Genomic DNA, 24,497 nt, shown 5'->3' with positions numbered 1-24,497 from the left:
AGCAAGTTGTATTCCTTGGTTATTTACTGACAGATAAAGGCATAAAGCCAGATCCAGAGAAAATTAAGGCAATAACAAATATGCCACAACCCTCAACCAAGCTCGAGATGCAACGATACTTAGGCATGGTCACATACCTAGCAAAGTTCGTACCAGACTTATCAAACATAACTGCTCCGCTAAGAGAGTTGACGAAAGATAACGTAGTCTGGGTATGGCAAACATCCCAAGATAATGCTTGGAGAGAAGTTAACAAGCTGTTGACAACTGCGCCAGTTTTGCAATTCTATGATCCAAACAAGCAATGCAAAGTCAGTGCGGATGCATCAAAGGATGGCATCGGAGCTGTTCTACTCCAACAGCACAATGATAGATGGGCGCCAATAGCATATGCCTCAAGAGCAATGACCTCAGCAGAAACAAGGTACGCACAAATTGAAAAAGAGTGCCTAGCCACAATGTTTGCATGTGAAAGATTCCACCAATTTCTTTATGGACAATCAGTTATATGCAAGACTGATCACAAACCACTTGTATCAATTTTCTCGAAACCGCTAGCGGATGGACCTCTGCGTCTACAAAGAATGCGATTGCGTCTGCAAAAGTATGACATAAAGATAATCTCTGTACCTGGAAAATCACTCCAAACAGCGGATACTCTTTCACGAGCAGTTGACGCGACAGACCAACTGTCGTCAGAGCAACAATTTAATGATGACATTGATATGTATGTACAATCAATAATTGCAGCGCTACCTACTACTGACAAAAAACTCAAGGAAATTGAAGTTGAGTCAGGCAACGATGAAGCAATAAGAGAACTGAATTGCACAATTCAACAAGGATGGCCTAACAAGCGAAACAAATGCCACCCAGCAACACGAGATTACTGGAATTATCGTGATGAGCTATCAATAAAAGGCGATCTCGTATTCAAAGGTGATCGAATCGTAATACCTGCTAAAATGACAAAGGACATGCTTAAGCAAATCCATACTGGACACTTGGGTATCGAAAAATGCAGGAGACGGGCTAGACAAGTAATATTCTGGCCAAACATCAACAAGGACATAGATGACAAAGTAAAATCTTGTCCGACATGCCAGAAACACCAACCAATGCAACCAAAGGAACCAATGATATATGCAGCTGATAACACCCAACCATGGCAGAAAATTGGGGTTGATCTTTTCACGGTAAACAATAACAATTATATCACATGTGTTGACTATTATTCTCAATACATTGAAGTTCGTCAACTAACAAGTTCATCTTCAGCAGCTGTAATCAACATACTGAAATCATGGTTTGCGATACATGGTACACCATTTGTACTCTTTTCTGATAATGGTCCACAATTCGTCAGTGAAGAATTTCGGAAATTCACCAACGAATGGAACATTGAACATACAACTTCCAGTCCATATTTTGCTCAGTCAAATGGACAAGCTGAAAATGCAGTAAAGATAGTCAAAGGAATTATCAAGAAATGTACAGAGACAAAGGAAGATATATACTTAGCACTACAGATATATCGTGCTACACCACTCGAGCATGGACTTAGTCCAGCAGAAATGATGTTCTCAAGGAAAATCAGATCAAACCTCCCAGTTAATGAGTCAGCGCTAAAACCAAAACTTATTGAATTAAAGGAAAAGAAGGATGAGCTAAAGCAAAAACAAGCGCGGAACTATAACAAACATTCAAAAACTCTAGAAACCATACAATACGGACAGAAAGTTAGAGTATATGATACAACATCTAAGTTGTGGAACAAAGTTGGAACAATTCACAAATCACTACCTCATAAATCTTATCTTGTGAAATGTGGAAATGATATCTATAGACGGAACAGAAGGCACATCATGCCAATACCATCCATTGACAGATATGACAATGACGACTATAACTCGGATGACGACGTACCGGTTACAAATGACAGAAATGGTAAAACTACCGATCAAAACCGACCACGACGTCAAGCCCGACGACCAGCATACTTAGACGACTATGTTACAGACAAAATATAATGTATATAGATAATTATGCAACGACTTATGAATAATGCTAGCATGTACATAAATAAATTTAAATAACAAGATAAAAATATTTTAAAAAAAAATCTAAGTATAATACTCTTGAAATCTTATGCATGAACTATGGATACATAAATAACGGATTTAAAAGAATACTAAGAAAAATATTTTAACTTTCAAAAGAGGGAAGATGTAATGATATTACATTACAAGTGACTGAACTTACAGGTTCAACAGGTCCACACACCTTACTGGTATCTAGGTTAGCTATCCTCATAGCCATGACAACCACATACCAGAGGTATTAGTAATGATAACTAATGTTTCATAACCACTTGCTATATTGCTGAACTACAATAAACATCTACCAAACCAAACTAACGTCTTCGTTCATTTATATATTATATTGTTGTGTACAAACAAAGACATAACATCACATAATCGACCACCCTTCAGACGTGTTATGAAAAGATGAAATTAAGAATTTAACAAATATTATTTTAGTTTTGTATTTTCTAATCAATAACATACATTAGAATGTTATTGATTCTCTAAACTTTATTCTATTCATCAATCCACTTTTGAATTTCTAAAATTATTGTATGCTGCCCTCTATTTGATTTTGGGACGTACATTAAATGATCAGAGCTCCCTCTATTTCAAAATTTATAAATTAATTTGTCCAAATTCTAAATAATTCTATCTAAGGCCCTCTATTATATTTTCATAAGAATAAATGGAATTTTTAACTACAGCATCAAGCATTACTTGTACATAGCTTAACATTTTCAACAAATTAGTTCAAATGATATGTTTATTTGGTTAATTAAGGCATGCAATTGTAGCTAATACCAACATAAATAAATCAATTTCAAGGGTTCTAACTCAGTGTTGTAGCCACAAAAAATAAAGTGGTACAGTTTTTGCAAGAAAAGGCAACAACCACTGTTCAAGCCACTGGGTTTTTAAAGGCCTGTGAGAAAGTGGTGGTTGAAACCTTTACCAACCATACTGGTGACTGCATACTGCAGCTGATAAGAAGAGGCCTTCTTATTGAAAAATATAACTACATCTGTCTGCTAATTGTAATTTAAAATATCAAACACATTATTAATTATAATTATAACTCCAGTAGGTTGCTTCCAAATCATTATTGAGCAAATTTGTTCTACCTGGACAAACGAGATGATCGTAATTCCTGATGTGTCCAGCTGACCAGTCCAGCTGACCAATTAGCCTTTCTTTATCAGGGTATTTTGTATGTTGACAAACAAATATTAAATTGTACTCCATTGCCCAATCAACTCCATTTGACTTTTTAACTTTTTTTTTAAAATTTCTTTTTATTTTGGAAATATCATCCATATTAACTTATAAACAGAAAAAGAAAAATCGTAAACTCTAAACTTAAGTATATATTAAACACTTATTCTCAATTAAAGAAAGATTAAAACTCATTATTAAGCTCTATCTACACTATCAAACTAGTTTGACAAAAAAGTTTGATGTGTTCAAATATGGTAGTGATATGCCCAAATATGGTATAATATACCGAAATATGCTAGTGATATGACATCATCATGTCCATATATCATTTTGTTGTCACATTAAGTTTGATAGTGTAGACAGAGTTTTACTCTATATTACTAAACATCAAACAAATTATAGATAACATTGAGACCCACGTGCCATTTTGTCACCTTACCTGCGGTAATATTACTGAATATATTGTACGCTCAATACATCCGCCATCATCTACTCTACAACCTTCCAGCATTGTAAATTTATTTTTTTAATGAATATATTTTTTCCCGTTAATCCTTGGTTGAGTGAGCGACATCTGAGAGTCGATACCGTGTGAGGCATTGTGTCAATAGAAGTAGGTAGTATTAGTAATTAGTTGTGCAGTCAGGTAGGATAGAGCAGCGACATCAACATCATTGCTCACTACAATGCCAAGACGATTTTCTTTACCTTCACAGGTATTAGTTTGATCTTTTTATTAGCTTTTTTAGAATTATTCATATTTATTAAATATCGTAACTAGGTTTACATATTTGGTTTAAGTGATAACTGTATGGATTATATTGTCTTATTGTTATTATGCATTGCTTAAAGATGTATTGTCCCTTGAAACACAAAAAAATGAAGGTCAAAATATTCTAAATTTAAAGTGGCCATATCAAAGTAATATTAAAGTTTTTCACTTTAAGTCGAAAATTCGAGCCAAAAACAACAAGTTTACGTAATTAACAGGTAAATTAGTTTGATTACATTTCATCTGGAAAATCGTCACGAGCGAAAGTAAACAAAGATTTCAAACCATGAGTACGCATTATGCATATGCTAAATTAGGATTGTTTACAACTCGTCACGGTTAAGAAGGTATTTTCACACAGATCATGAGGAAGTTTTATGATTATGCATACAGAGTAGCCAAACAAGCGCGTTTCATTATGGGATATGTTTTGATTGAAAACTTTGACTGGAAGTCAAAGTTATTTTTGTAACAAAAAAACGTATGTATTTCAGTTAATTTTTTTTTTTCCCGAAAAATTTTTGGTGATAGTTAATAACTATTATGATACTTCAAAATGACCCACCTTTTTTCAAAATCTTTTATTTTTTATTTTTTTGGAATTAGTCAAAGGGACAATACATCTTTAATAATGCCTAATAACATTATTTAAAATTGAATATTATACTATAATATTTAGCATTTCTCTGTTTCTATCATAAATATACTAATAGTATATAGAGATTATCAATTTTATCTTCGTTGCGGCGCAAGCGTACATCAAGTTGTTGCTGTACCATAAAAGTTTCTTTAACTAAAAAAAAAATTATTGTAAATTACACTGTAGAATACAATTAGTATTATTATTTAAATATTTAAATGTAGTATTGATCTCAGAATATTTCCTTTCTGTTTCTGATAAAAAAAATGTATTTGCAAATATTTGTTTCCCAGTTGTATTTAGACGGTGTAAATTATATATTATTACAGTTTTTTACAGTTGGTAGTTACAGTATATTAGGTTTCAAAATAAATTGTTATATTCCTGTGAAATTCATCAATATTTATTTTATTTTTGTAGTACACAGTAGGCTACAATTACTAATATAAATCTTCATATTCTATTTTATGTAATTTAAACCCATTTTCTACACATCTTTAAATAAATTATTAAAAAAAAATTATACTCTATAATATTTAGTATGTGGGTTAATTTAGAAAATCTAATATGTCCAATTTTTCATGTTTTATTTTTGTTTAAACAATTTATTCATTATTACATACCAATTATTACACTTTAAACAAAATCATTTATTCATGGATATATCACCCACCTGGTTGAATGCCACTGATAAGAAAGTGTTCTATTCAAATAAAATATAATATATGATATGATTTTACAAATTATAAAATGACCATAAATTGTCCTTGTACAGTACAGTATCTCTACCTTTTTTGGTTTTTTTTTGTATCAAAATTTAAAAAATTCATTTTTTGTGTTGATAACCACTGGTATGAAATTGTTCTATTCATAGATTATATTATGTAATAATATTAGGTTTACATAATATAATATTTCTATAATTTTCTTTGACTCTACCTTTAATTGCTTTTTGTTGCATTATCAAACAAGGTTTTATCGTAACGATCAATTTACCAGTGTTGATCCATTCAATGCTAATGACGTTTGATCTAAGTTTTATTAATTCAAGGTTTGTTAGTAATAATTATATGACTACTGTGAAGGTGATGCATCATAAGATGCACGATTAAGAAATCAAGTGAAACATGAAGATGATATAATATTCCTCTATTCCTTAAAGTATTAAATATTGCATAACAGGAATAATATGTTCATCTAAAATAAACTTTATTCAGAATCAAATATTAGGTACAGTAGTACAAAAAGTAATTACTGTATATAATCCCATGCTCTAGTGTCCCCTAATTTAAGGCTAATTTCTGCCACAAGTCCTTGGTCAATTCCATTGTAGTATCCTAGTGTACACATACACTAATTTTCACTAAATCTCATAGTCAACCTCCTAGAAGTCTGTATATACTGTGCAATACTATAGACTTCAAACTCTTTAACACCTACAATTTAACCACTAAATATTATGTTTTTATTAACGCAAAATGAATATTTTACTAAATTCTTAAATTACCTTGATCACTTAAGGGTGATTATTATCTCTTTTAATTAAACAAAACTTTTTGTTTGTCACATTAACTCAAATTACAGGAAAATATATCATCTCTTTCTAATCATCACATTATTTAAACTTAAAGCTCAGATACAGGCATGAATTTTAAATATAATATTTGGTTAATTGTACATAAATCAAATATTTGTAACAGAAATCAAGACGAAAAAACATAAATTTCCCTTAATATGGTCAAATACAAAATTTGGCAAAATTCTTTCCATAAAAACCAGAAAGACTTTTTTTCAGTAGTTAGGTAGTTAACCTAATGTAATAACATGCCTGGTGACTCCCTAGAAGGTGAAACAAGATGGTGGATATACGGTGGATAATTTTTGCTATAGCATGAAAATAAAAATCTGAAGTTGAATAAAAATACCAGAAATGTAATATTCAAGTTATATTACCTATATTTAGTCATCTGATAACATTTTTTACCACACTGTTTATTTTTCATAGCTTTTTAAAATGCCTCTCTATTTACGAAATTTGTGGACAAAAGAATAGAGATTTTACTGTGTAAGTTGAACTATCCCCCCCACTGATAAGAAAGTGCTTATTTTCAACAAGCTCGTGTAACAAATAAAATCCCAAAAATTATGAAATATAGGGGAAACTATAGATCGATAATTATTGGAATGTATGATCAATAGAAATTTTTTGCCCGCACCTGGCCTTTAAGTCATGAAAAAACTTTAGATTCATTGATACACATTTATTCAGTTATTTGACAATTAACTGGGGCCCACACTAGAAGCAATAGCTTGTCTCATGAGGGCCCCATCAATATAAATATAAATATGCAAAATACATAAAATGATGATCTAGCGTACATCTGCCTAGCTATAGTGATTAGTACGCTGCCAACATCTATTATTTTTTAAAGTCTATTTTGTGCCGAGTTTACCTGAATAAACTGAATATAGCCATTTTCTACAATGAGTGAGATATAATGCAAAAAGTAGAAAATTCATTGAACACCCCTCTCCACAAATGGTATAGACTTTTTTTTATTGAACAGAAAAATGCTACAGTTTATATTAGAATTTTTCTAATAAAATATAAATTATCACAACTTATTTAATTCTATTTTTCTATGACCCTAATTAAAAAAAAAAAATAACTACATTTAACAATACTATTTGACAGACAAAAGGAATAAACTAAAAATAGAACTGGTATTCAGTTCACAAAAAGCTGGGCTGAATATATAGAAACTAATTATATAGTAAAGAAATAGAAGTGTTTGTTAGAATGCTAAAATGGCAATGGATGTAATTGTGAAAAACCAATTGAATTGAATGAATGAGATATGTGAACAGATAACATAATTTAGGATGAATAATGTTCAAAGGATTCATTTATGTCTTGTTTAATGTGTAATGTAGTATTATTAAAAGGAAAATATGATAATTATTATAATTCCCTGAAAAGGATAATAGCTTTAATAGCACTATCAGAATATTCATTCTCTCATATAATGCTTTTATAATAAAGTTTGCATATTGTAAAAATGTATGAGAGTATATAATATATTGTAAAATTAATATATGAGCTCAATGGGATGAATATTCTATTAATTTATAGGAAAGTCAGGTTTCAACAAAATGAAAGTATTTTTTCCATTATTTGTTTTAATAATAAAGCTGTGTCTAATGGTACCCATTTATACACCTGAGTGGAGAGAGGCAAATGTAAATAAAGTGTCTTGCCTAAGGATACCAGAAATGTGGCGAGAGTTGGATTCGAACCACGATCAGTAATCCAATGTCCAACAGTAACACACTGTGCCATATGCCCTTTTATAACGTACAGTATGTAAACTTTTTAGTTTGATTAAGTTAATCCACTGCATTTTGAATGGGAAGCTAAGGCCACTAAAAAGAGCGCTGTTGGATTTGGCTCCAGTCATAGATGGCGCACATTAAAGGTACCCTGTTTATAAAAAGCTGATGTGCAATACGACAATGAGGCACTATATGGTACTCTATTACATTTTGTAGAAAAACGTAGAAAACCCCATGACATTCGGATTTAGACTAGAAACTTCCCTTAAAATGTCTGTTTTAGAATATTGTTAATGGCGGTTTTCATCGCTGAAATGTCCCCCATGTTTATCTTGGTCTATCTATAACCTTTTCTTCATTCTTGATTACATTTAAACTTTGATAAAATTTAATAAGTAAGTTCGTAAGTTTAACTAAACAGTAAATGCCTTCAATTTTCATTTAGTGCTCCAGTAATCCTTAACACTTTCAAGCGTCTCATCATCATTCAAGTGTTTAACTGTCCCAAATTATTTACAACTGGTTCTGTAATCTACTTGAACAAATATATTTCATGTGGCCAATATAAGACAAACACTTCCAATATAGCCATTACTCTCCATTAGTATTCAAATATATCTATATATATATTAAATGCTATTATTAATTACTGCAGTGTCAAACAAATACAAAATAGCATCGTTTAACTTTCAAAAGATGTGATGAAAACTGTAATTCTCTTTCACTGATTGTCTAAAAATAAACATTACCATGTTTTATTGAGGTTCAGATGAGCTGAGCTACCGTCGTTCATTAGATTAATTGTCGTAAGAATTTAAATCTAGTGCTAATACTAGCTTTGGTTACGATGACATGACTGAATAATGCGATTGTTGTGTACGTTTGTGCATTCTTCATTTTGTATCTAGGGTGTTTTAATAAAGGAATGTTTTCTGGTATTGTCTGTGAAGTTGATGATTTTATTGGGTGTTGTCTGCCGTTGGTAAGTAATATTTATATTTGATGTAGGCTAGGCCATATTATTGAGTCTACACATGCATGTACATGCCTGATATTCATCAGTATGGTCATCCAAGAAGGATCATAATTAATGCTTGTAAAAGCATTGAAATTTGAAGCCTATATTATAAACAAAATGATTGATGAATTGCCTACTTATTATTCACTCTTTAATATTGCGTGAATGCTTGTGAATTTATTAGAATTATAATATTTATGATAAAAATATATCTATTCCGGACATGCAGTATATCAATGTTAATATGATGTTTTTTGTTCAGACATTGTCTAATTTTGGTAGGATTATTACTTGTATAGATTAGATGCTACTAGACAATTTTACATTCTCCTTTCATTGTCATCCATATGGTCACTTTAACAATGCGTTTATTACAATAAAGGTGTGTTTTTAGCAAGAAGTTTGTTATTGATGTGGAAGTACAGTGTTTAGTATTAATTATTTGAATAATATATATACACAATAACCTTCATCCTCTATCTCATTTTTTATATGCAAATTATTTTGTATTGTATATGCTAATTAAACTTAAGTGTTATGATAATGTATATAATTATAACTAGGCCTATAAAATACAGTATTAGATATGCTGTAGTATAGGGATTATACATTTTTTTATACCAGCCATGATATTCTCTTTTAACAGTACCCTTGAGCTTAAAGGATGGCTCCAGTGTTTAGATACATTCAATTTATATTGTGTATTTCACATGTCGAAAATTAGAAAAATTAATATAAATTTTTAATATGTATATTTTGTATTATACATTTTGCATATAATTTGTTCACAAACAAGTAAAAAACAAGTGGTTTTTTTTTTCAGTAGCTTAAGTAGTTTTGAACTAATTCATTAATATGCGAGAGGTAAAATATTTTATTGTTGTATGATAGTGACAGCTATTTCTGGGGTCATAGGTCGGCAATACTTACCTTTAAATGACACTTTAAAAATCATAGGTTTACTTCTCAATTTGTGGATGACATTTAAAAAAAGTTGATTTGTGTTGAAATAAAATTCATCATTCTCATTTTCAAACTGTATAATAACACAATTTCATAGGTCTAGATAAATATCACTTCGTCCCTCTTGGGTTATAATTTACTGCTTCCTAATTGTAACATTATAATTCTGCCACATTGTCATCATCAATTTTAAAATGTGTGACAATTGACAGTACAAATGATATTGATGCTTTAGTTGATCTGTGATTAATATATACGTTAATTTATAATTGCTGATGGATTGACTTACAATGATATCTGTGAACCTATGCTCGTGCCAGCCATTCGCAAATAGCAATGAATTCATCCGGCAGGCCTGACTCGGGCTAATGTTGATTTTTAACCACAATATTGTCACCAGTGTACACAATGCCAGTGATATAGAATAGAGAGAAGGACGAAAGATACTGCGCGACTCGCCTTACGCTTAAGCAAACACGTAAATATAGAATTAATTTTCAAATTTGTTATTGAAATACACGGTTTATTCAGCGCTATGCAGCAAATATGACATTTAACCTTCTGTTCTGTTATTTTCAAAATGTTAGAAAATACACAGCAATACCAGCAATAGTTACCGACTTTGACGTATATGTTATATCCAAGCTACGTACAATCAAACACTTTGCATTGACGTAGAATTACTGCCTTATATGCAACAGCACCAAATATACATACACTGTAATTATTATTATTATTATTATTTATTGCCAAAAACCAGATACAAACAAACAAAAACACAGAAACTAAGGGAGTAGGCAGGAACCTAAAAGTGAACCTAATCACTATAACAAGAGTTCAGGTTCCGTACTCCCAAAGTAACAACAATGATATATAATATGATAAATATATTCATCATATTGGTGGAATTTTCATCTCGTATCCAATATAGATTATTTAAACAAACTCTTTAAATAGAAGAATTGAATAATTAATATATGCTGGTTTAGCGAGATAGTAAGGATTTCTACTTGTTGAGAAGGAACTATATTTGTCTGTAACAGCTGCTGGTAGTAACGTAACTTTTCATTGATATGGCCATATATTAATTTAAACCAATAGTCTAGGCCTGCTGTTTATATGTGTGATTGTATAAAAGGAATTATGGTGTAATATTTTTAGGTGCTAAATACGTTTTTAAGCACCCTGCGTTATTTCTTATGAGTTGATTTTGATTTTATTTACCATGGGATCCCAAGAATCGCACAAGGAAGAAAGTCACGACGTGGAAGAGCCTAGTCTGTTCGACTCATTTTTAGATTTTATTTTGGTAGGTCTTATTAATTAATTGTGTACACAGATTGATTAAACGATGAGTGCAATAGAAGCCACATGTGGATATCAGTATCCTTTTCATAAACAGAGGCCTGTTATGTTGTAGCCATATTGCATTTCGAGCTGTGTTTACAAAAACATCTTTTTTGTAACTCACAGTACAAAGAATATTCTGGCCAGAGTTAGGCAGGATAGACACTCACTTTCAAAGGTCTCCCACCCACCATTTTAGGTCTTCCGACCAGCCTAATTTTAACACAGCACCCATCCACTTTTGAGTGGCCGAGCGGTTAAGACAGTGGAATTACGTGGTCATAACATCGGCAAAGGTTAGATGCTCACTCGCTCCATGGTTTCGGTGGTCTTTAAATAACCTAGTACATCTTCCGAGACAGGGTTACCCTAGTTTACTAGTAAACACACTCGCACTGTCGCACACAACCACTGGTCATAACTGGGCTGATTGTGCAATGAGAACCGGACCGTTTTAGAAGTGTTTACCACCTGTTGGTCCCATCCTTCACTAATGAAGATCTTAGTGAGAAGGTGAATACATTTATTTTATGCAATAAAGAAATACATCATGTATTTTCAAAATTGACAGATGAAATTCGCTAATACTCACCACAGCAAGACAAGACATGGCCATGATAATGGAAAATGTTATTAGCTAAAAACATAGCAAAAACGTCCATAGAGTTAATAAAAAAACCAGAAAAAGTCCTATTTTTAATTCTATTCAAAATACGTGTTAAAACATTCTTAATAACCAGTAATTAATAACAAAATAGATGTACTGTTGATTTAGGTTTTTATAAATAAAGATATATCATAAATTTATTTTGGTTTTCAATAAAAAAATTTCAGAAGAAAGTATGAAACTTATTTTTGGAATGCACAGCCAGATATTTTTTTAAATGATCATAAAACAATATAAATCCTAATTTTACGCAGTGTATAAACATTTTCAACAAGAGCAAACTCCATTCCAATATTGATTGCAGTTTTATCGTAAAAATATGTAAAACAAGTCTACTTACAAATGATTATCGTATTCAATTTTAAAATTCATTATACATAAAATAAAATCAATAGTAATATTTTTAACACATAAATTGTATGATTCACTGAGCTAACAGATGTAGAATAAATGTTTGTGATATTCTAAACACTTGTAAAAAATGTATAAAATCCAACCAAAAAGGAGAAACTGTGTTAAAGGATAGCGCCAAGTTTTTTACAATATTTATACAAAAAATATAAGATTATTATTATTAATGTTGTTGCAAAAGTTTATATTTTATAATAAAATAGAAGTTTTATATAGTTTTTAATATTCTGTAAACAAATTTTTACTTCTGTTTATTTAAAAATTAAATTGTTATCACTGATAATAAAACTAATTAATAAATTACCAAAACAAGATACCAATAATGCCTTGTTTTCCCTTACGTTAAGTTTTCAGCTAGCAATTTATATAAATTTGGTATTGAGAGTGTTTTGTAATCATTAAATGTTGTTGTTGATTTGCCTGTTAATAAATGTCTTACAGTGTGGTTAATTATTAATTGGTAATGTTAGATTGTTATTCTGTATAATAAAATCACATTGTGGAAAAACCAAGGTCAATTTAAAGATTTTGTAGCATACAATTTATATAAATTTGGTATTGAGAGTTTGCTAGTTTTATATCATTAAATGTTGTTGTTGATTTGCCTGTTAATAATAATAATAATATTTATTCGGTCATCAATGTAAACATAACCAGGAATGAAAATAGGCTAAAGCCCAAACAGATTCTGCACTCACTCCATACAATACAAACAGTTAAGATAAAACCATATAATACAAGAAAAACTTACAAATAAACTATACATAACATGAAATATAGTGTTTTGTTAGAGCAGCCTTAAATATTGAAATTGTTTGTGAATCTTTTATGTCATTTGGTATTTGCTAATAAATGTCTTACAGTGTGGTTAGTTATTAATTAATAATGTTAGATTGTTATTCTGTATAATAAAATCACATTGTGGAAAAACCAAGGTCAATTTAAGGTCAAGTCTGAATTTTACGAATCACATTATACACTATAGCTTTTGGTCCTGTACCCTATGTAAAATGTAGGTCCAACTGTATATTTAAATAATAGAGTTTTTTAGCTATAAACTAATGTGTAGTAATTATCAAGGGTGTTATGCAATCATCTGCATCGCCAACCAATATACCAATAATATATTTAATATATAATTACAGTACATCCCAGCACTCCTCAGTGCCTTTGAGTAATACGACCCAACCTCCTGCTTCCACCTGCACAATAACAATTTAAACCTGCCTCTTGTTTACAACATTTGAGCGCGTGCAGTGCACACTCAGACTGGTTGTGTGTACGATTTGTACCGCATGGTCTGTCATGGAATTACTCAAACTGATGATAAGACAGCAGTGGTTGATCGTTCAAGCAGAACAGTGGAGTGATTAACTAAAGACAGTGTGTAGATGCGTATGTTATTATAGCGTCAATCACCGCCTGCAATATTCCTGGATTGTAAGAGATGCAGTAATAAACTACTCGCAAGGTGATTTCTATTTATTGTTAGGTAAAAATTAATTTGGAAGGTAATTATCTTTTATTAGAGGATGGATAATCAATAATATTATGTTCACTGTACACTGAACATATCTTAATCTACAGTAGGCCTACCTATTAAGATATTTATTATTAGAGCTTTCAATAGGTAGATAGTAGATGAAGCAGATAGAGATAACATACATTCATGGTTGTGGAATTTATCTTACATCTTCTTCTAAAGGTATTTAATTTTTGAGAGAACATGGCTGGCGTACTATAGTCTATACTCAATAGACAGCTAATTTGGTCATACAAGCGGTTTGAGTAGGTTCGGCAATAACCCATTAGGTGTGGTGTGGTAACGAATACGAATAACAGAATTCATCTACCATTTGGAATGCGTTGAATAGAGTTTATTGGGTTGACCCGATTCTCATTGATGATCTCCACAAATGACAATATTTCCCTAGTAACATAGGAAATGTTAGTGTCACATGTGCTGCCTGTATCATGTATTGTTAGGTTAAGGGTTAGATTTCTTCTATGATATTAGGTGATACAGGTGAAATACATGTGATGCTGTATTATAGAATTTCTAATTTGATATTTGATTGCGAAATACTAATAATGTGAAGATACAGCACTTTAGTGGGAGGTTATAGACAATTAAGAACATTCCAGAATTGTACTTGTTAAGCTATATAAATACCAGGCCACTGTTGAACTCCTGCAGTAAACATATTTTACCGTTATGTTAACAGGCAATTAATTTTTCACACATTCTCAAGAGGCTAATTTTAGTTATATTTGAATATATTAATATATTATAATTGCAAGTTGTTCTTAGATGAGTGATTGTAGATTAATTATGCATAACAGGCCTCTGTGATAATATTGATTGTTACTTACAATACAGAAACTACATGGATGTACATTTATATAGTAAGTGCGCCGAGCAGTAAGGTAGTGGAACTGTAATTATGTAGCCATAATATCAGCAAGGGTGTGAGGCTCACTCGCTCCAGGGTAATGGTGGTAGAACAAGTTTTCTTGGAGAAGGACCGTAAACCGTATGTCTAGTGTACACAAAGTGTTCCTCAGTTTAAGAACCTAAGTACATCTTTCAAGACAAGTAGGGGTTATTTATTTATTATTATTATTATTATTACTGTGTTGTACTATTCTGCACACAGCCACTGTCACAATTAGTGCCTTAAGTAAGCTACTGGGCCCTCTTGGAGAACAGACTGAAGAGGACCCCAGCATAAAGAAGAAATAAAAAAAAAAATAAATAAATAATAATAATAATGTAAATCCTCAGTGATTCCATTAAGTGACACTATAACCGCAAATCGATAAAAGTAGTTTTGTGTAAAAAACTTCGACTAAAGAAATTTAAAAACAACGTTTTAACTTCAACTAGCCATATGATAACATCACAACATCCAATAGGCTTAATTTTTATATGAATTCATATCTACATTTCATCAGCTTTCATAATAAATTATAATCATCAAGGTCACATTTAATTCGGAAGAGCTGTAAGATATTCAAATGTATGGTGTAGGTGAAATTACACGACCTACGTTATTCAAGTTTTTACGCGTGATGAAGTCGGAACGAACTCAAATTCGGTGAATGTACTAAGGATGGTGAGTAGAATGCGATTTCTACAAAAAATTCGTATTTTTACGCTTTTTAAAACTTAATTGTGAGCTTATTAAATTTTGAACGCGCAATTTTACGCGCATGACCCTACGTGCGCGTTCGTTTTTACTTGCCAATATTTTTACCCTTGACCTGAAGTTTACGTGTAATAAATTTCATTAATATGTGATAATGAATTATGGAGATATGATTGATAATGTGATTTCACAAAATGGCGTATACATGACGTCACGGATGAGTGATCACGCTGAAAAGCTTATTAGGACTAAGTTAAAGTATTTGAAAGACATTGTGAAATTTTGGTAATCATTGACATTAAACTTTTTTAGATATTTGTTACACAAAATAGTGCCCAGAAACAATAATAACAATAAAGATTTGATACAATAACAATAGGTGATCATTTTATTCTAAATGATCACCTAATAAGATAATAATACTGCTTTTAGAGTATCGCTACATATGTAATTAAAACTTAATATTTTAATGCAAAAACAATTGGGTGCCCATGTGATTTTTGACTAGCGAGGAGACGATCATATACACTTTATGGTATAAACTTAAATGATACCTTGATAACAGAAAACAATGTGTTTTTTCTCAATTTTTGTTTCACATACAAAAAAAACAACAAAAATGATTAATAATGAATTAGAAAATAATATGTACATGATATGGTTCAAGTTAATTGTCACTAAACTTTTTTTAAACAATATATACTTTATAACTCTCTAACAATTAAAATTGATAAGGATTTAATTAAACATGTAAAAATAAAATAATGTGGCCACCCGAAAAATTCGTATTGACTTTTGACAACAAAATGCAATTTTGATACTTATTGTGCTTATAAATAGCTTTATTTCCTGTTTATTTTAGATGAGATGAGGAAACTACACAGATTTTGACGCACCTTTTTATATGATAAATATTTCTCTGAAATTCATAAATAATACTAAACCACCTGATCACATAAACAATAAAATACAATTAGAATTTATAGGCCTGTTGCATTAAGAACGCAGAGAATAGAATAGAAATATCGTGCATACTAGCCATAGTACCTGATTTTTTAATTACGTGCTTCCTTGTATTCACCCCATCACAATTAACTTGAACCATGTACATATTATTTTCTAATTCCTTATTGATAATTTTTTTAATTTTTTTCTGTATGTGATTTTGAAACAACCGAGAATATGAGATCATTATAACAAGAAACACATTGTTTTCTATCATTGACTAAGGGTAGCTTTTAATTAAGGTGTCTGATACCATAACGTTTATAACCGCTAGTCAAAAATCACATGGGCACCCAATCGTTTTTGCATTAAAATATTAAGTTTTAATTACATAAATAAGTTACATAAAAATAAATGCAGTACGATTATTTTCGCTACCCTATCAATAATGGAATCGTCCAAATCTTCAATCGGTAAACAAAGTCTGTACTGCAATCATTGGTGCATGACGATGAACAACTTGAAAACGAACAACTTTTATTGGGGACAAACGAATTGATGATGCAACTTTAAAACGAATGACTTAATGATAAACGACCTTATGATGAATGACTTGGAGGCGAATGACTTGAGGGCGAACGAAGTAAATCTGTAGTGCAATCATTGCTGCACGACGATGACAACTTGAGGGCGAACGACTTGAAGACGAACAACTTGAAGACGAACGAGTTGATGATGAACAGCTTTAGGACGAATGACTTGAGGACAAACGACAACGACAAACTTTAGGACGAACGACTTGAGGAAAAACGACTTGATGTTGAACAACTTTAGGACGAATGACTTGGGGACAAACGACCTTATGATGAACAACTTTGGGACGAACGACTTGAAGACGAACGACTTAAAGACGAACGACTTGATGATGAACAACTTGAAGACGAACGACTTGGGGACGAACGACTTGATGATGAACAACTTTAGGACGAATGACTTGAGGACGAACGACTTGATGATGAACAACTTTAGAACGAACGACCATGAATGGCTTACTGATGAACGACTTAATGATGAATGACTTGAGGACGAACGACTTAATGATAAATGACTTAATGATGACTGACTTTAGGACGAATGACTTAATGATGAATGACTTAACGATGACTGACCTACTGATGACTGCCATAATGATGGACGACTTGAGGACGAACGACTTGAAGACGAATGACTTCAGGACGAACGACTTGAAGGCGAACGACTTAGAGACGAACCACTTGAGGACGAACGAGTTAATGATGAATGACGTAACGATGAATGACTTGAAGACGAACGGTTTGGTCATGAAACAAATAGATTCAGGATGATTGGTTTGGCTTCACGGTGATTGATCGCGCAATGAACAATTTGACTTTGCGGTGAAGGGTTTGGTTTCGTGATGAACGATCTGGCTTCACGATGAATGATTTTTCGATGAATCGTTTGACTTGACGGCAACCGATGTGACTTCACGATGAATGGGTTGGTTTGACGATGAATGATTTCACATGACAATGGCTTGACAATGAATGGTTTTTATACTTGACAATGAATTGAATGAAATGATAACAAATGGTGTGGTTAGATGGTGAATGATGTAGGTTTACGTTGATTGTTTAAATGAATGTATTGTTGTTGAATGGTATGGATTGAGGACTTTTGGCGGACTTGGCTTGCCATAATTACCACTGTATGTTCTCAACTGTGTACATATCTTTTTATCATAACTATACTTGTTCTCTTTGTATAAAGACCATTATAAACATCTGTGTTGATATCAAAGCATTCAATGTTTTTAACTGAGTTTGAGAAGTATTATTTTACCTTGTATACCTGTATTCTATATAATGGTTTTATACTAAAACAGCACTTTTATGGATATTGGTGATTTAATGCATATCTAATCATGTTAAATCTATTGGTATGTATTAAAAGAATTATCGTCAGATTAGGCCTGGTAGGCTGGTAATAACTTATAAAAATCGGTTTCTGATGTTGAGAAAAAGTGATAAAATCTTATTTGTACCTGAATGATGCTTATTTACAAAAATATGTATAAAATAATTTATTTAAAAATATGTAAAGTAAATACAGTAGATATTTTCATTTGACTTAAAGAGTTTTAGATATTACTAATTATTTCTTTGATCATACCTTAAATGAACTCTGACTTGATGCTTACGATATTGGTAGATTGATCCATGATTTTTAAATAAAGACAGTGGCCAAAAATGCTAATAAACTTGCTATCTATTGTATGGCTGGGCGCCGTTGGATCCGTCTATGGGTATACTGTAGGAAACGGACATGTGGCCTAATATTTTCTAAGCTCTTTTATTGATTTTAGTTAAAATAAAATGTTGGTCTTTTTTAGAGTATTCTTGTTTTTTGACAACAGCAAATGTAAAATCTGTATTGGGGGTAGGGACTCCCCTTTGAAGTCCATGATCATTGATCAACAAACAAACTTGACATGTTTACCTTAAAAGAAGTACAGTGACCTTTAGCTATAGCACAAACACTGTACCTTATCTAATCAAGATTACTAATAGTGCTATGTGTTGATTACATTAGGTTAATTAAGTCTAGTATTCAGGTTTCTGAAAATGGGTTTGACATAGATAGAGCAAAGGAAGATAGATCCTACAGAGATGTCGTATAATTAGCTGTAACCATAGAGATATTATAGTGAAATATCTCTATGCTAGGCCTACAGATAACATTATTACACTTAATCTACAGTATACTCTGAAGTGATTACAGACTCTGAAAATTGCAAAACATGCGTCTCAATTTCGTAGTTTCCAAAGGTCTTGAATTCCATGTTTTGCCATTCAAAATAAATTTAAAAACCAGACTTTCGACAAAACCCTATACATTTTGGGCTAGAAAAAAAGTTTGGGAAAGTACATACTAGAAAACATGTGAGAAAATACATTGGTTCAACTCGCAACATTTTGCTATTGTTGGTTGTACAAGAAATTCTAAACTATAGCATAGAATTGTTGTGTATTCTAGTGTCTTTATGATTATACTATATAGAATAGAGTTCTATGTTTTATTTTAAAATAATTGCACAAAATTTGCAGTACAAAAATAACAATGCTTTTAATATAATCTAATTATTTATGTTGAATTGTAATGGTTGTCATGTATACTCCATCTTCCAATTGTCAAAGTTGATACAAATTGCAATTGAGAAGCTGAAACATTAAATTCAAGTTCACATTTCTCATAAAACCAGTTTGGACAAGGAATGTTAGATATTGAGCTAATGTGAAACCATGCTTACTGTGTAACAGATATGGTAGTGTGACATCAGTGTATTGTTTTTTTAATAGTATTAGGGAAAAGTCATGTTTTTCTGATAGGGAAAAGTCATATTAATCGTTTCTTTTTCTTCTCTTTTTAGCCCTCATTTATTAGGAAAAAAGTGAAAGATTCAGACACTGAAAGCATAAAAGAGGAAGAAGAATTACCAAAACATACATCAGAACCGCAACAAAATGGGGCAGCTGGTGAGGGAAAGACATCAGAAGGGCAACAAGAGAAACTAACAGAAAAGTCACCATCAATAGAGATATCAAATCCAGAAGGGCAAGAAGTGCAAAGTGGGTCAGATGGTATAGAGATGGCCAATCCAATGATTGCCATTCCCCCCTCTGATTTATATTACGAACTGGAAATTTTGTTGAAAGAAGGACGAAACCTTGCAATTAGAGATAAAAGTGGTAAGTAAGATTTTTTTCTGACACAGATACTTTAACAGTGTACAGTACTGTACAAGATAATGACTGAGAAATTTAGAAAAATAGGAACTATTTGACCATCAATTGTCAATAGACAATATCTTGTTTGGAGGCTATCGACATTCACTGATCTGATCAAGACTGGACTACAATGTTGTATTGCACAACTGATGCAAAACATAGTTATAATCTTTTTCACGCTGCTGCTCTAGCCCGCTACGTCCCATTAGGACTACTCAATCAGAAGCTAAAGCAAGCAGCAGTTATAGTCCTAAGGACGACAGTTTTGCAAAAATGGAAACTCCACTATAATTTATAGATTTCCAGCTGCAAGACCCAAAAACGTCTGGGAAAAAAGTCTATTAGGACATGTCATGCTAAAATTACAAATCCCAAAGCATTTCTGGTATTTATGAGTCCCATTTGACTGTAATACTGACTTTTGACTGTAATTCACTGTCAGATATATTCATTGAATTATTATTGAAACAGTCCATTAAAGTTTGTGTTTGTAATAGGATACTTCACACTTGAAACATCTAGGGTGATGAAGTGACCCCCAGACTTGACCTTAGCAATAAAGTTAACTAAAGTGACAGAAATTGAGTATTCACTTCTGTAACAAAAAAATAATATTTTATTCACATATAAAAAGAGAAAAGAAACCCCAAAAAATGAAAAAAAAAATGTTAAATTGTAATATATATCATAGTAGAACTTGGTTCAGTCCTTCCACATTGCTATTCATAACTGACATATAAAGTGACTTAGATTTTTAACTTGCTATCATACTTCAATGTATCATTTTGGAAGCTATGATAATGTAATTTAAAACATCTGACAAATCTTCTTAAAATCATTGTAGAGTTAGAAATCGCCAATGAAATCATTTTTCTCTGTAATATAATATTCCTTTGACATTAAATCCTTAAAAAATATAATACTTACTTCAAATCATATCTTTAAAGCTTTATAAATGGCATTTGAAACAACTGATATATCATATTTGTAAAAATTGCTGCCAGAAAAATGCTGTCGTCTGTGTGACCTATTGCACCCACTAGGTATATACTGCAAATCATTTTTAAATGTTTTTTCCAAGCTTATAGCGCGTTCAGAAGGCTAAAGTTGTGTTGTTTATTTCATCATTAAAACCCTAATATTAGTCTAGAAGATTGTTTTTAAAAGTACCACACGATATTATAGTAAAGAAAGGATTTCTTTTGAGTATACCTATAGTCACATTTTTAGTCTTTTCCTTATGAAAGTAAAATTAAAGTAAGAAACTGAAGCTTATTTATCTTCAACCTGTGTAATTTATTCACATCATATTAAAACAAGAATTGTTTTTTGTAGATAGAAACCATTCCCTAGATAAAGTTATTATTCAACAACTTATTAATTAGTTTACAATTTGAGCCTCAATTAAGTCACTAAAGCCATAAATTATGTATACTTAATGTTTCCCAAAAGGTAATACTACATTCATTATGGATATGTGTATTGTGTCATTCAAAGAACATTTTGCACTCCATACCTGTCATTGACAAGTATACTGTACATGTTTAGCAAACCTTACACTATAAAACTTATGTGACAAACAAAATGTGATGTGCCCATATATGGACAGGATGATATCATATCACTACCATATTTGGGTATACCACTACCTTATTTGGGTATACCACTACCTTATTTGGGTATACCACTACCTTATTTGGACACATCACACTTTTTTGGATTTGGGGTGTCTTCTGTTACTTTTACTGTCAAATAAAAGTATTAAATTTCCTGTTTGTGGACAGTATAGCCTAGGGTCCCACATAAAATGTCACATTTAATGTTATGTACCTTGTAGTGTAGGCCTATATATTGTTGGAGAGTGAATGAGTGAATATTTTATCAGGGTGTCACTGTAAAATCTTTTATTTATATTTAATAATACTTTTGCAATTGCCAAATATGAAATTGTTTTAACCTATTTTCATAGTGTTTGTCAAGGACACAACCATTTGCAATTGTGCAATTGTGTATGCTATAGAATAGACAAATAAATTAGGGTATGTTCAGATCTATGGAGTTATGCTTTCGTATCGCAAGCAATGTCATATAATTAGCATCGTAACAGCAAAGTGTTGAGATTTTTCTACCTAACGCTTTCGTTTCAAACTGAATTGTCACCGATTTGGGTGAACATCTGGTATGCAGGAGTAAATTTGATTGGTTAGAGGTCAAAATCGTTGATACATGACTTTCGTATCGTAAGCGGAGTTCACTAATCCTATACCTTGAGCTGTCGTAACGAACGAAAGATCAGTGTCGTACGAGGTGGCTTCCACTAATCTTTTCCTGGTTCAGACCTATGGAGTTATACGCCGCGTACAATACGAAAACATAACTCCGTAGGTCTGAACAGGCCCTTAGAATCAATAATTAATCCATTTTTTAAATGTTTTTTTTGTTTGTTTTGTATTGTATCAGTATAGATACTGTGTTGTTTAAATGATGTATTAAAAAAAATTCTTTTTGTCTTGTTCTCTTTACAATAAGAAACAATGAATATGATATACTGTATGACAACGATTAATTGGAATAATTGAAATAATACATTTTTTGATTTGTGTAGTATCACCATCAGATGATACCTGAATTACTATACTGCAACAGTAGGCCTACTCTTCATTATTAATTATACAGGCTGCTATTAATAGAAAATTAACTTGACTTGGAGCTTATGATTATAATAATGAATATTGTATATATTCAAATTGTAATTTAATATGACAAGGTAGTTATGACAATAATTGTATGAAGGTTAGCTAATTAGAGAGATTGCATATGATGATGAACCTGATGATGTTTTAAGTGGTTTAGACGATGGTTTGCCAAAAATCACTATGCTCTCTATAACAGTCTATTAGGAATTGTTTACAAGAGAAATTGCTATACATAAGTATTTTGATACTTCTTTAGCAATTTTAGTTTTTGTTATTTTTTAACTCATAATAAATAAAATTAATTCCAATTCATGTATATGAAAAGTTATATGTGTGTTCCTGCTGGCACCGGTATATAGTATATTGCAGCTCTTTTACAGTACCAGGACTGTCAATGGGAAGGGACACTTCCATTATAATTTGCTTTTGTCAGTGAAATGATTGTGAAACCATGACGGAAATATATATCTATATATTTCTTCCATGGTAAAACCATCTTTTTCAGCCGAAAAACCATTACATTAAAAATATGAATAAATGTATATCTACCCACTTAAAATTACTGAAGGCAATTGAATTAATTCATTTTGTTGTGAATATTATTTATTCTTGAGTTTTGCATATTTTGTAAACATTCCTTCATATCCTTTTTTTTTGTTTCAATTTAGAGATAGATTTAAACAGCAGTAAGGTTACACGATTGTAAATACACAATGTCAATAGATTGATATATGTTGATTATGCATGCTAACCGTATAATTTTGTAAAGCTTAGAATAGATCTGATTGTTTATTATCAAATATCACGCGTGGTATGCTAAATGCACTTTGAATGGCGTAATAAATCTGATAGCAAATCCACTTCATAATAATTTATGAAATCCACTGTGCTTGATGTAGAATCAGATAACTTTAATTATAACTGATTATGTGTAGCTAAAATGTTCTTTACATAAACTTTATTGATTGTATCATAATGACTATTAGTTTAAAAACTATAGTGTCAAAACCATTTAGACCGAGTGAGAAAGACGGGGAGAAAGATTAAGTGTTTTCACGTTTTGCAATTGTAGTATTTGTGCTTATTAGTTGTGGACGTACAATTGTGACTGGCTGAAGGAGTTTTACTAATTATCTCACTTGAAAATTACAAAACGTTAAACTTATTTAATCTATACTGTAGATCTGTTTTGTAATATAGAAAGAATATGATTGTGTTGTTGTAAATTAACAATGATCTTAAACAGAAGGCCTACTATGATGTTAGGAGAGTCCTGTATACGACGTACTGCTGAGGCCTATTTTAATTCACCAATGTACCATGATTTACCTACCGCATAGCCCTTCGGCAAAATTGTTAGTTACAGTATAACTTGCCTTCTGTTGGTTGGTCTGACAACACTCATTCATTCACTCACAAAGTTCATTGAAGAAGATATACAGCATTGA

The 24,497-nt window shown here is 31.4% G+C and overlaps 1 protein-coding gene across 9 annotated transcripts in view; it reads left to right on the top strand.

Annotated features, from left to right (window-relative positions):
- The window catches only part of LOC140062331 (multiple C2 and transmembrane domain-containing protein 1-like), a 79,821-nt gene that overhangs the window by 21,671 nt on the left and 33,653 nt on the right, over positions 1–24,497 (top strand). For 7 of the 9 annotated variants that reach the window (XM_072108504.1, XM_072108503.1, XM_072108499.1 and 4 more), the window contains exon 3: positions 19,996–20,314. In XM_072108504.1, coding sequence (XP_071964605.1) covers positions 19,996–20,314 — 319 coding nt within the window. Of the gene's footprint in view, positions 1–3,486; positions 4,019–11,175; positions 11,338–19,995; positions 20,315–24,497 lie in introns of those variants that run through there. The other 2 variants (XM_072108506.1, XM_072108505.1) reach the window with 2 other exon arrangements.

This window comes from Antedon mediterranea, chromosome 11, assembly GCF_964355755.1.
Source record: "Antedon mediterranea chromosome 11, ecAntMedi1.1, whole genome shotgun sequence".
Lineage (NCBI taxonomy): Eukaryota > Metazoa > Echinodermata > Crinoidea > Comatulida > Antedonidae > Antedon > Antedon mediterranea.
The sequence above is the reverse complement of the archived record's forward strand: the minus strand, read 5'-3'. Positions and strand labels throughout refer to the sequence as shown.